Genomic DNA, 14,208 nt, shown 5'->3' with positions numbered 1-14,208 from the left:
AGAAAGCGCACAAGAGGCCGACAACCGCAGCAGATACCAGACCCGGTAGTAAAGGTGGGAGGCATTATGATTCCGCAGGTTACGGCGCTCCGCATCCTCGGACTCTTGATTCAAAAGGACGGGGCCGGGGGAGCAGAGTTGGAAAAAATTCAGAGAACAGTGCAACAAATAACCCACCTTATTAAAAGAGTGACGAGCAAAAGCCACGGACTCAAGGAAGAAGACTGCACGAAAATGATACAAGCGCTGCTCAAGAGCATCGTCACGTACGGGACCCGATACGTTGACATGAAGAACAGTCAACGAGACAAAGTAAACGCCCTCATCAGAAAATCATACAAAATTTCCTTGGGCCTGTCCCCCTCCACGTCCACAGCGAAATTACTCAAAATGGGAGTCCACAACACGTGGGAAGAGCTCGTGGAAGCGCACAACGTCAACCAACTGGAGAGACTAAAGCTGACAAAGACGGGAAGAGCCCTGCTGCAAGATCTGGGCTACCAAGTCGAGGATGAAAGGCACCTACCTCAGCGTATCCCACACGAGATCAGAGACAAGCTACACATAAGTACCATATTTCCAGAAACATGCATCCCGATCGAGTACGACAAGGAAAGGAGACAGGCGAGAATACAGGCGCTCAAGCGCATACTCGAACGCACCAACAGCAAAGAAGAAAACGTTAGATATACGGATGCAGCTGCGCACAGTACCAACGACCGATTCGCAATCAGCGTGGTCGACGAGAAGGCGAACAACTTATAGCCACATCCATACGTGCCAAGGACGCGAGCATAGCGGAAGAGGTGGGCATAGCCCTGGCCATCGCAACGTGCAAGAAGGCCATGGTTACCGTGGTGACGGACTCGCAAGAAGCATGCAGAAGGTATATGAACGGAAGGATTGGAAAGGCAGCACTTCAGGTCTTGAACAACACCAAGATAGACGCAGCACAAATCCTCTGGATGCCGGGACACGAGTCTCTCACGGGGAACCAGGCGGCGCACGCCGCGGCTCGAGATCATGCACGCCGAGCCATCTCCGACGCGCAGAGAACACGTACCAACGACTGTGACGAGGATGATGAACGGATATCCAAGAAGTACTCGGCTATCTTGGCGCACTACAGGAAGCAGAGGCGTCGCTACCCGCCCGCGCATAAGACGATGAGTAGGGACCAAGCGGTAACCTGGAGAAGACTACAGGCTGGAACCTACCCACACGGAACACTGCTGCACGCCATGTACCCGGACATCTACGGGCGAGACTGCAAGTTCTGCCCGCCGGACACGCCCAACACCTTGCGCCATATGGTGCTTGGATGCAGGAATAATCGAGAAGTACCACCATCATCATCACCACCAGGCGATATCATGCAGAAAGAGGCGGATTCAGAAGAAGAATTGGAAGACCAGTGGGAGGCTCTGCTGGTGACGCAAGACCCTGACAGCCAGCTGCGGTTGGGAAACAGGGCTCGGGCGGCGGCAGCGAGCCATGGCTACCTGGACTGAGGAGGCCACCCACCTTTGGGCTCAAGAAGCCTGGTCTCACAATAAAGTTTATTTCTCTCTCTCTCTGTTCCAATTTTTCTTCGCGTTTATGCTTGTGGGGGTTCATGCAAGTTTACTTGGTTCGTTTCCTGACAGTTTGGTTTTCCACTGAATACTTGTACTCTGTGTCGCGTAAAACGTTATACAAAGATCTATTGTCCATGCTATTTCCGCCTCCATTTTACCGATCACTATACATTCAATGGCCAGGTCACGATGTACTAAAGCGAGTTCGTAAAATGTATATATCCCCTTGCTGCAAAACATTTTTTATAAACCTCATAGTGAAACCATACCGGTTAAAACATGGCTACAGAAAAAGGGTATCTTTGTCTTTTCTGTTAACTGTCGCCTTTGTGACGCGCCAGAGACGATTGAACATTGTTTTATTAGTTTCACCGTCGCCATACTATTTTGGGATGTCCTCCAGCGGACTTTAAAAAAAGGCTTTGAGATTAACGCTCATACTGTGCGATACCTGCTGCCGACCTCTGATAATAGTGCACCATTCGATATGTTTTTTTTTTTTTCTCATCGGAATGCACAGTTTGTGGAAAACGCGAATGATGGACAGAAACGACGATACGGTTGTACCTACAAGGGTACATTTCATCCAAATGACACTACACCTAAAGCAGGTTTATGATAGACTTGATACACAGCCGGACTGGTACCCCAGTTTGGTGAGGTGCCTATCCTTTCCACCCTTCTAAAGTGAAACCAACATTTCTACCCACAGTATGAACGATGCCTTTTCTCTGAGTGACGTTCATTATTTGTGCTCTCCATTCTCTGACTATGCACAACTGGTGAATGTCGGGTTGCTACTGTAATAAACATAATGAAAGAAAGAAAAAAAAGAACTCGTGGCTGAGTGGAGACGACTTCCGGCCACCGAGCGTGACGGACGTCTGCTTCATGGGCTCCCAAGGAGCGGCTTTAGCGGCCCAGCCGGGTCGCGGTATCAGGAGCACTGAAATGCCTGCCCAGGATTATGAAATGGTTGTCCCGCATCTGCCATCAGGTTCGAGTGTTTTGAAAAACACAGTATTTTTGCATGGTGATGTCACCGCCAGGCCATATCGCGTCGAGCATTTTCGCGACGCCCTAGCGCGCCTGTCATTGCTGCCGGATGTGGTTGCCCTTGGGGCATATCAGATGAACCACCTGTGGGCCGTTACTTTCAACAGCGAAGGAGCGAAGGCAAAGATTCTGCAGGCCGAAGCTTTCAATGTGAAAGACCACCGCTGCGTGGTTATTGACCCGACCAACCAAGGCGTCAGGCTGAAGCTGTTTTGGCTGCTCCACGGTGTGCAAGACGACGACGTGCGAGTGGCATTAGCAGCGTTCGGAAAAGTGACCGAAATAACCCGCGATAAATGGAAGGTTAAAGGCTGCGTCGACAAGGCTTAACAACACGGTCGGTTACACTGAAACTGAAGGTGGGTGTTACCATCGAGGACTTGCCCCATCAGTTGCGTGTTGGTGAGGACGTTGCTCTCGTCCATGTTCCTGGTAGGGCTCCGCTCTGCCTTCGATGCCGTGGAAAAGGACATATACGCCGTGAGTGCCGGGTGCCACGCTGCGGGCTATGCCGGCGTTTCGGCCACGATGAGAGCCAGTGCGTGCGTAGCTATACGCCAATGTTACGGGCCAGACACGAAGTGATGAAGCGGCCGAACACATCATGGATGAAGCAGACGCGGTCGAAGCAACCCGCAGAAGTGGGGGAGATGATGCTACCAAGGAGTCAACATCCAGGGAAACCGCACCCGCACCCCTTTCAGATACCAGCCAAGCCGGTAAGGACCAAACCCAGCCGGCCGTCGCATCAAAGCCAGCGTTCCTTCCGGAAAAAGCGGATAGCGTGACTGCTGTAAGCCTGGTTACGACTGGGCAGCAGGGCGACAACCAGGAAGACGCCGATACCGAGATGCCCTCAGCGTCAAGTGTACCAGTGAAGCGGGCTCACGAGGATTCGGATAATCAGGAACCGAGATTGGTCGGTGAACGCGGCGAGGAGCCTCCGCCGAAGGCACCTTCAACGCGCCGCGGACCGTTCAAGCCCAAACCGAAATTGCCACCGGAACGCAGTACTGTCTGCTCTCCCTCCGCCTGAGCGGGGGCTTCTTTTGCCACAACGGTAGAAGCCCGGTCTTTGATCGGGTCAGTACTAAGTTCAAACGCCTTAATGGATATGGATTCACCATGTTTGACGTGTGAGTAGACTGATTGGCGTCTCCCTTTTCCTTAGATGGCTACCAACCTCACGTCCAGCCTACGTGTAAGGGGCCTGTCTGCGCGTAGAAGGCAAGTGCAACTGAACCGCCTTCTGCTAGAAAACGAAATAGATTTGCTCGCGGTTCAGGAAACTAAAATTGAAGACGAAGAACAAACAGACAGAATGGTAGCGGTCTATCGTAGCAGATACAGCGTTTGCGTATGTCATGCTGTTGGAAGAGCGGGTGGATGCGTTATTTTTTTAAGAAATGGTATTGGGGGCTGTTGATACTGTGTTCTCCTGTGAAAGCGGGCGTCTTGTAATGTGTGATTTTGAATCGGATGGAGTGGCTTGGACAGCTGTGTGTGTATACCCTCCGAATGTAATTGCTGAAAGGGAGAGTTTCTTCCGACAGGTGAAGCCTGTCCTGCTTACTGAAAGGCGGGTGATCTTGCTTGGGGACTTCAATTGCGTCTGTAGACCAGAGGATAGGACAACAAACCGTTCCTTTCACGATCGGAGCGCCGAGCTACTTTCAGAAATTGTAGGTGAGCACGACCTTGAAGATGTAGGCTTTATATCGACGCATGAAGGCCAGGCAATGTACACTCACTTTCAGGGAGGCAGTCATGCTAGATTGGACCGTATATATGTCCCTGTCGAATGTTCGCTGTTATGTTCTGACTAACAGACGATCTATGTCTCTTTTAGTGATCACTGCCTAGTCATGGTTACAATCGGTACGAAGAGAATAGCTGCGAAATTTAATTGGGACTTGTGGAAGTTTAATGATAAATTACTGGAAGGTGAAGAGTACGTGACTAAAGTCAAGGATTATATAGCGAACATGCTGCGAAGTAACTCCGAAAGTTTTATGCAAGTATGGGAGCAGTTCAAATGTGATATTAAAATAGCCGCTATTGGTAGATCATGTGCGCTTCGGCGAAAAGAAAAACGAGTTAAAGAGCTGCAGAGTGCCCTAGATTTTTTGCTAAGTACGGAGTGCTACAAGCCGGGATTGTTCACAAAAGAAATTAAAGAGACTAAAACTAAGCTCGAGGCAATAGACGAAGAAATGTACCGTGGCGCAGTGATAAGGGCGCATAACGAAAAACTGTGGTCCGGAGAGACGCCCACCAAACGCGCGCTCAGTGATGAAAAAAGGCACGCTCTGTCAAAAGAGATAACGGAAATATGCTATCAAAACGAAATCACAAATCGAAAAGAAATAATCAAGCAGGCATTCGTCGAACATTACACAGATATATTCAGCCTTAATACACCGAACACTACTTCAGAACAGAATTCCTATCGCTGATGCGGAGATTAGAGGATGACCTTGTGCACGCTCTAGAAGCCAGTATTACGGCTGAGGAAATTGAATCAGCGATTCTGGAGCTTAGTTCAAACAAGTCTCCTGGGCCAGACGGTCTCGGTGCATCTCTATATAAAGCCTTTAGAACAGAAATGGCAGTCGCACTTGAAAGGCTGATTAGCGAATTCTATGAAATGAAAGCAAGTCCTCCATCCTTCCGAGCGTCCCACGTAGTACTAATTCCTAAAACGAATGATCCAATTAAGTCACAGTCTGTTAAATCATACCGTCCCATCAGTCCAACAAACGTGGACTATAAGATATTCATGAAGATTTTAGCTCGACGCCTTCAAAGTGTTAAGTCACTTGTAGGGCCACATCAGAGTTGCGGCATAAAAGGCAGGTCAATCTTTACCAATGTTCACACAGCTAGAACTGTCCTTGAATGCTGTGTCGGAATGTATGGGCGCGTGGCCATGTTGCAATTAGATCTCCACAAGGCGTTCGATAAAGTCGTACACGAAGTTCTGTTCTCGATCCTAGACCATATCAATGTTGGAACCGTTATTACAGAAGGTGTTAAAATGATGTACAATGGTTGTATAGCGAAGCTGATAATTAATAGGCAGTTAAGTGATGGTATTCCTGTGCAGTCGTCTGTGAGACAAGGCTGCCCTTTATCCCCCCTGCTTTTCGTTCTCTACCTCGAGCCCTTTTGTTTGCGGGTGCTGAAGAGCCCAAACATCCGGGGTTACACTTTTCATGAAACTGAAGTTCGAGTTTTAACATATGCTGTTGATGTAGCAGTGTTTTGTACGGACCATGACAGTGTTAAAGCAGTTGTACAAGAGGCTGTAAAATTTTGTACTGCAAGTGGAAGTGCTATTAACTGGAAAAAGTGTCTTGGTTTTTGGCATGGGAATTGGCAATACAAGCCTGAGACTTTTTGTAACATGCAATGGGCGGTAACTCCAGGCACCTTCCTAGGTGTCCCCCTCAAACATTATCGAGATAGCAAAGAAAATTGGGACAATGAAGTAGTGCGAATGAAAACCCAGACCGGCAAATGGGGAGGGCATAAATTTTCAATGTTTGCAAGAGCCACCGTGTGTAATTTGTTTTTAGTCGCTAAAATCTTTTATGTGATGCAAGCGTTATGTCTGACCAGGATGTCTGTGCAAAAGCTGCATAGAGTATTTGCGATGTTTATTTGGGCCTCAACGTGGGAACGTACAAGTCGTAGTAATCTGTTCCATAGAGTGTTGAATGGTGGGCTGGGGTTGTCACATTTGTTCCTCAAACAGATTGTAAGCAGGTTTCTTCTTTTTGCGTGATCAAAAGGATGCTTTTCTGAGAACAATGATTCAAGCTAGACTGCACGATTCATTGCCTGATTATGTAGTGTCGTCCATGTATACGGGGCCAATGCCTTTAAGTGCTTTTTTGCGTGAAGTGGTCGCGTCTTTCCGAATACTAAAAGCAAGATTTTCTAGTGAATATCTGGCCGCTGTTACTAGTAAGAAGTTGTATAAAGATATTGTTGATCTATTCTTGCCTGTACCGTTGTATCGTACAGTATTTGTTTTAGGTTCAGAACGAGATGTTCTTAAGAGAGTTAAACGAATGCCGGTAAGAGCTTCTGTTAAATCTTTCTTATTTCAACTACATACAAGCACTCTCCCAGTGAAACCGTGGCTGCAAAGCAAAGACATTTTTGTACCTTGGTCTGTGAATTGCTTTATATGCAAAAAACCGGAGACGATTGAGCATATCTTTTTGGACTGCCATGACGCAGTGTTTTTGTGGGATATTCTAAAACGTAGCTTTAAAAAGGAATTGCCGTTAAGTGCTTTCGGGATACGCTTCCTGCCATGCGCGGAACCAGAGGGAGTGCCTGTCGATCTGTTCATGCTTCTGTGCATGCACAGTGTGTGGCGAACGCGTATGGATATTAGACATGAGCGCATTGTTCAGGCCCCAGCACATGAATGCTTCATTGAAAGTGTGTTATATATACGCGAATTTTTCTGTGCACAGAGTGATCTTCCTGATTGGCTAAGTGCTTTGGACAAAGTGACTAGCCTACATCGTTCTTATCACACCACACTGATCCGGCATTGACTAGTTGTTTTTTATGGCCATGTAATATTCGCATTGTATTTTCTTTTGCCAAGCCGGTAATAAAAGAACAAGAAACTCGTGGCTGAGTGGTAGCGTCTCCGCCTCACACTCCAGAGACCCCGGTTCGATTACCACCCAGCCCATATTGCAGGTTGTTTTTTATTTATGAAATGCCTTCTGGGATTTATCGCTCACAGCCAACGCCGCCGACACCGGCTTTTTTGCGAAACGAGCTCCTTAACGCTGTCGCGTTAACATAGCAGAATGAAAGCCGACATTGCGGCCGCAATGCACGCACAGTCACCGAGCGCATCAAAAATTATTAAAATGAAATAAAGAAGAGAAAGGGGAAATGCATCTATTCCTAAGGCATAAATACATGTCATATTCAATTATAAACACCATTTGAGCGATCTGATCGTAAACAGCAGCGCGCGTAGCAGTACGAACGACCCCGCCGAGCAGAATCGCCAGCAGTTTCCAACGGCACGACCCTGATGCGGCCCAATCCACTTCTATCGCAGCGCCACCACAGTATTTTTCGTCGTCGCGCGCCTCACCGCAAAGCATGCTTCAAGGCATAGAGTTTGTACGCTAGTTGGTTATATTAACTCTTTGCTCCAAGGTCGATGGACTGTCTCTGATGTTGGCCAGAAAACACAATTTGTCTCTATCCGAGCTAGAAATTCGGTAACATTTAATAAAAGGCAGGTCCAAATAAAACAGTCGGAAGTAGCTCTCTGTATGTCCCCATTCTTTCCGCTCTCCGCGTTTCTTTTTCGCGTTTTACCTGTCTTACAGATTCGTTTCTGTTAATTTAAAAAAAAGTGTTAAAAAGTGTTCCTGAGTAATCAGGACAATAAAATGAAACCTTGCTGCGAAATTCGACCAAGAACACAGCGTTGACAAACGCCAAATTTATTTAAAAATGATTTTAAGGGGAAAACGGTGGTCCGAGTATGACGCGGCAGGCAGACGGCACACGGACAACACCAGAATAAGTGGTGTCCACTCCGTGGTGGTGTCCAAATCCAGGTCTGTTGGGTTTAATATGCGGATCTTATTACAGAGTTTGCTTTTGCTTGTTGAATGCGGCGGAAACGAGTTTGGGAGCCGGAAACATGTCATAAACGTAAGGTTTTGGGCATTGCTTTACCACTGGTACAGTGTATTAGATACTACTGGCTTTACCGCAGTCAAGCTAGCCAAGTGGCCAAGTCTGACCAAACCGCGAAGTCTGGCGGGAATCAATCCAGTTGTGGCGGCAGGTTTTGGATTCGTAGCGAAAGTTATGGTTACAGTCACAATTTATTGCACTCGTTACCGATGAGGAGTCGCAATGTGCCTTCCCTCATTGATATTCCTTGTACTAGGAGCAGTGTCAGCGTTGTTTTCGTTTGTATGGCTGGCCATATTGCCCATGTGCGGCGTCGCCTTCGGAACGCAGGCGTTTTCGTCGCTGTCCATTGCTGTAACAGCATCCCTGGTTGCAGGAAAATTGATTCCACGCATAATTGTAAGTCAGCGAATTGCATTTATTTGTTTGCTTGTCGACTCAGGTTGGTAATTGACATGTTCGGTCAGAGTTCAAATGAAACGTGACATTGCATGGGCGAACTTGGCAAATTTTGCGAACACTGCTAAGGGTTCAAGAGAATTCGTGGCGTGGGGAGTATGGAGACGCAAGCGGGATCCATGCAGATTAACGTGGTTTGCATGAGTTGCATGAGTGCTGTTTGTTAACGCCCAAGCTTCGATCGGGAACATGACCAGGGTGTCAGTCAAGTGTTGCAATTTAACCTATTCACATTCGACTGCATTCGCGATAGGTTGAGTGCGTTGCCTGAAAAATGAATATAAATTCTGGAGTTTTACGTGTCGAAACCATAAACCGGTTCCCGATTAATTTTGACCACCTGTGGTTCCTTAACGTGCACCTAGTGCACGGTACACGAGCGTTTTTGCATTCTGCCCCCCATCGGAACGTGGCAGACGCGGCTGGGATCGAGCTCGTCAGTGTAGTGTACCGAAAAAGCAAGAAGCCTTGGTTCTGGTTGAACGTCAACCTTTTTTGTTGCTTTCGGTTTGACACTTCAGTGGATGTGCACAAAGAGGGGCTGTCGCAGGTGCCTTGTAAAGTGTGTGGTCCGCTCTTCAAACATATTTGTCAGTGCTTGCCTGTGGCTTGTCGCAAAGTGGACTAAGGATTTGTAGGCTAGGCAAATAGCCCCGCGAAAAAGAAGTAGAAGTGCCTGTAGTCTTGGCCTTTAATGCTAGATTATGAATTGATACCTGAAGGTGCAGTGATATAACTTTGAGCGGTATTGTTTAAAACACTAAAGTGCTGCTTACACTGCTCGCTTGCTCTTACAGAAACAATGCATTCCTTTTCTGGAGCTCATGGTTACAATGTCCGCACTGGTCTTTCCACTTGTATACATTCCACCTTGGGCCTGTCAAATGAACCTCACTCTCTTGGCTTTTCTTGATCCTTTGTTCATCATTTTGGAAGTGTTCCAAATGCTCAGCTTGGTTCACTGGTGCAATGTGAAGGCACAAACAGGCATTGACAATCAGCCAGTGATTTGGAAGGCAAGTATGATTTTCGTTGATTCTTTACTGGAACAGAAGAGCTTTCGGGAAGTTGTCGCATGCAAACAGAAATAATTGTTAATGCACTAAAGAACACTGATTGGTAAAACTGGCTGTCCGACGTGTGAATATTCAAAAATTACTAGAGGTGGGCGAAGACTGACTTTATCAAATATGAATCAAATGCAGATATTAAGTATCGAATATCAAATCAAATAGTCGAGCGAGGACACATATATTTACAGCAGGAATATTTATTTTGGATAATACCACACCTGTAGTGACTAGGGCATAAAAGACTGCTAACTATAAGGGACAAAGAATCAATTGTAAACTCAAGTTCACTGATTGTCATTAAGGAAACTGCATGAATAGTGGCACAACAGCTTTAGGGCTTGGTCGCAAACAAGCTTTTTAGAAAGAATGGCTGCGAAGAAAGATCAGAGGTGGTTTAAAAAGGAAAAAAATAAACTGCTGAAGGACTTGTGTGACTGATGTGCACGCGACGTCGTACTTGTAAGATGTGCTCAACAACTGCAACACAAACACAAGAAGGAACAAGCCACAGCCTGAAAAAAAAAAAAAAGATGGCTGAAAACTGAAAAGGCAGAAAGAAAGAAAGAGGGAAGCGCTAGGCTCACGCGGAGGGGAGCGTGGCACTGGTGAGGCTCAGAAGGCTGGCTGCAAGGAGGCGGTGCCGGTTCGTGAAATGGTGGCAGATAGTCGATAGGCAGATCTAGGAAGTAGCCCTGCTGTTCAAAAGAACCGGACTTTTCATGGGGCAACCACGACGACAGTCACGCTGTGCCTGTTGGGTGGAAATGACTGGCCAGTCAGGCCAGAGGACCTGGGCCTGCTCCACAACCTGGGTCTTGCCGACCGCTGCTGAGCATTGATCCTGCACCCGGCCCTGCCGACGTCTCCTGGAGAACACATCAGGGACCCGTTTGTCGACAGCGCCAGTCGCGACAACCAAGCTCGGCGCTGATGACAACAAGGGGCTCTGCATTCTGTCCACTGCCGTGTCCTCAGCAACTACCCTGTCGTCCTGGCAGTTGAACCTCTCCCGGTGAATCAGTGTTTACGCAATCACTGCGACTATGACTTACTGCACCTTTAATGGGCGTAGCAGTGAAGTCCTAAGTGCACCTCTATAACTGCGTTCACGTCCTTCCTATTTGTTCCTGCATGCTTTCACCATATTATTCGTGTTCTCCGGAGTTGCAACTATAACTGATTCCCTTTCTGGAGAGTGTAGTCAGATCATATTGTATGTACAAACGCCTTTGTCTTTTATTCACACCAAGGTTGCTCTTGCATGTGCAATACCTTTACAAGAACCTGTCTTCACAGTATGCCATGAACACACCTAAAATAGTGCATTGTGAGGAAGACATTGCAGTTTGTAGCATGAAAGATAAAACTGCTAAATGAATAGAATGCCAAAAACACAAAATGGCAATTTAGAAGCAAAAATAACAGGTTGTAATGTATAAACTTCTACTGCAAAACCAGAAACAAAGCTTTTGTACTTGTCTCATATCCGACAGTTTGTGATACCTTGTTTAGCAGATGGAGAACAGTAATCAGAGTTTAACATTAGGTTGTTGCAAAATACTTGGTTCCAAGTGTTCAAAAATGTAGAATAGTTTCTTTTCAAGCATGAACACAAATAGTTAACGTGTTGCATTTGATTCATATTTGAAACTTCAATATTCACCTGCCCATAAAAATTAAATATTCACACAAGCCTTGACATTAGCACTCTTTAGAACACTTCCATCTTTTGGTGTTTCATTTAACAAAAGAGTTGTGCAATCTTTTTGTGAAGTATTAATTCAGTATTTCATTTTAATGAATAATGTTTTGTTTTTAATAAAATCATGTTTTTTTTCAATGTTTCATAGTGAATAACATTGTTACCCATTGCAAGTGACGGTGTGAAGGTTTATTTTAACTTTGTTGACAGATGAAAGGACATGAAGTTATGTCACAGAAAAAAAAGAAAAGCCCTAGCTTTTTGTTATGTGCAGGCCATAGTGCTGTCTCTTGCTGTAGCCAGCTGGGTTTCTTCTCTTTTCTTGCTGCTGAATATTTTTCAAGGATCGGACACAAGGTAGGTTTGTATTGGCTTCTGCTGTGGCGACTCCATAAAAATAGCATTGCTTTCACTTCTTAGATTTTCATATGTCAAAATAGCACCATGTGGATATTTTCTACAGTTTGCCTTGCCTTATTACTGTATTTGCACGATCGTGATGTAAGTTTTTTTTAGAAATTTCCGACCTCGAAATGCGCCTCTTGTTATATTAGGGTTTGTGACATCAATATAACTTTCTTTTTCTGTAAGGTGAGTCAGGCGAGCAATCTTCCAAGTTGTGTGGTGGATCACTGCGCTATCCATGAAATGCTTTGGCATGTTCGAGTGTGTCATGGACTTTTCTGAAGTGCTGCCCGTCCAATAATTTTAGTGGGTGTCAAGGAGGGGGACGCCATACTTGCAAACAGTGACAAAGGCGTCAGCACTCGTCCTCCCGTTTTATTTTGCCATGGCAGTTTGCAGTAATGACGAATAAAGCCCTGTAGGCATCTGCTTTTATGTGTTGTTTCCTGATTCTTTGCAGCATCACTTTGCATTATAATTGTGTTATACTTTTTCTTTTTCTGAAAATCAAAAGTCCTCCCTCTCGTTATATTCGTGGATGCATTATATGTGTGCAAATACAGCGCATTGTAAAGAGAATTTGTACCATTGTAGGCTTATGTTCTCCCCAAACAATAATACTAATCTATCTTGCCTGCCCTCCTTTTCTTTAACACTGCATGCGCAGTACTTTCAGGTCGTAAATGGCATGCGAACATCAGCATGACATAGCGTTCACGACTGGAGATTTATGTGCGCAGAAATGAAATGTATGCAATGTTGATGACTATTACTGTTCGGGGACAAGATGAAGCATGTGACGATGTTTTATAATATGTACTGCTATGAGCAACGAGGGGAAATGGGCACAAAGTTATGCACCTTTTTTAAAGAGTTTTAGACCTCTGCATCCGCAGTTTGATTCTTACTATTTTAAAATGAGATTTTCGGCTTACTGCTATTTTCATTCAAAGTTTCCTATAACACATTGATTTTATGTTCCATAAAGCCTATTTGTGGTGCTGCTTATTAAAATTTCCTGCAAAGACATTTGCTTTGAATGGCAAGAACTTGTGTTTGATACCAAAGTGGGTGACAGCATTTGTGTGGATATGCTCAGGTTACTCTGCCTTCAAAAGAAGGTAATGGGGCTTATCGAATGTTGTAAGAGAAATATGATAGCTGAGATCATGTGAGCCATTTCATGATGTATCATGGTTGAGTTAATGGCTGAATATGTGATGAGATATAGAGAGAGAAAACCAGGTTTAACCTTTCAATATCAATGATTGTAGTTGGGGAATGGATTCTAGAGTATGAGCACAACGCATTTGTGGGCACTACGCATTTGCGGCTGGAATGACTCTTGAAGGTGGCGGTCCCACTCCGGTGACATGCGCTCTGCATTTTAGTCATTGTTTGCGGATGCACTGTGCTTTCTGCGCTCCTTGGATGGATGCAAGTTATATTGCACTGGAAAGCTTACTTTCTGCACTTTCCGATGGCACCTAGTACAATCACCTAGCATGAAGTGTTACCTGGCATCACTCAAAACAGTGTGAGAAAAAAACGGCATTCTTGCTGTACTAGCCTCCGTTGTACTGCATTTCTGGCAAAACTGTTCAGCATAACAAAATAAAGTTTGTTGTGTCTTTAAATGAAAGGTTATACAAAGTTTCTATGAAGAGATATTGCGTGTAAAGCAATCAAGTTTATATAGGGCCTAATAAAAGTGGGCAAAGCAATAAAAGTTTATAAATGAATATCTTTTTGCCTTTTCAACGTAGAACAACAATATTTAGTGGTTTTTTAGGTTACAGTTCACTTATCATCCGTGCAAAGTTGTTTTGTGTTCTGATGAACAGTTCATGAGTTATTATTACTTCAAATTGGCAATTTATGTCTATACTTGGTCACACATTATCGAAGAAGGCAAAACTATTGAAGCTAAAACTCTGCAATTTTCAATTATCAAGCAGCAAGCCCTTCTTTGCAATTATATGAAGAGAAAATTGTGTTATGTTAAGGAATCTACAGGGAAGCAGTGAATCTAACTAATTTTTCTGCTGGCCAGGTTCATGCAAATTGACATTCTTTTTCATGTACACGCTAATTCACAGCAAGTGCTGCACAATAATAGAACCGTACAATGTCATGTAATTACTAGCACTCACTATTTTTACTAAGCAGTACTTGAAACAAAAGATTTCCAATAAATAATAAATCTCGCAGGCATTTTTAAAGCCTCTCAATCTCCAAAAATAGC

At 45.1% G+C, this 14,208-nt stretch overlaps 1 protein-coding gene and 1 pseudogene across 7 annotated transcripts in view; both read left to right on the top strand.

Annotated features, from left to right (window-relative positions):
• The first annotated feature begins 2,363 nt into the window (after positions 1 to 2,363).
• LOC142575117 (uncharacterized) lies at positions 2,364 to 7,288 on the top strand (annotated as a pseudogene).
• An 869-nt stretch (positions 7,289 to 8,157) lies between these two features.
• LOC142575118 (uncharacterized) overlaps positions 8,158 to 14,208 on the top strand; it is a 171,263-nt gene continuing 165,212 nt past the window's right edge. The window contains exons 1-3 of one of the 7 annotated variants that reach the window (XM_075684120.1): positions 8,158 to 8,242; positions 9,581 to 9,799; positions 11,833 to 11,915. In XM_075684120.1, the coding sequence (XP_075540235.1) occupies positions 9,608 to 9,799; positions 11,833 to 11,915 (275 nt within the window). In that variant the 5' untranslated portion in view covers positions 8,158 to 8,242; positions 9,581 to 9,607. The other 6 variants (XM_075684116.1, XM_075684119.1, XM_075684118.1 and 3 more) reach the window with 6 other exon arrangements.

Source organism: Dermacentor variabilis, chromosome 3 (assembly GCF_050947875.1).
Source record: "Dermacentor variabilis isolate Ectoservices chromosome 3, ASM5094787v1, whole genome shotgun sequence".
NCBI lineage: Eukaryota > Metazoa > Arthropoda > Arachnida > Ixodida > Ixodidae > Dermacentor > Dermacentor variabilis.
Note: the sequence above shows the minus strand (reverse complement) of the source record. Positions and strands in the feature narration are given on the sequence as shown.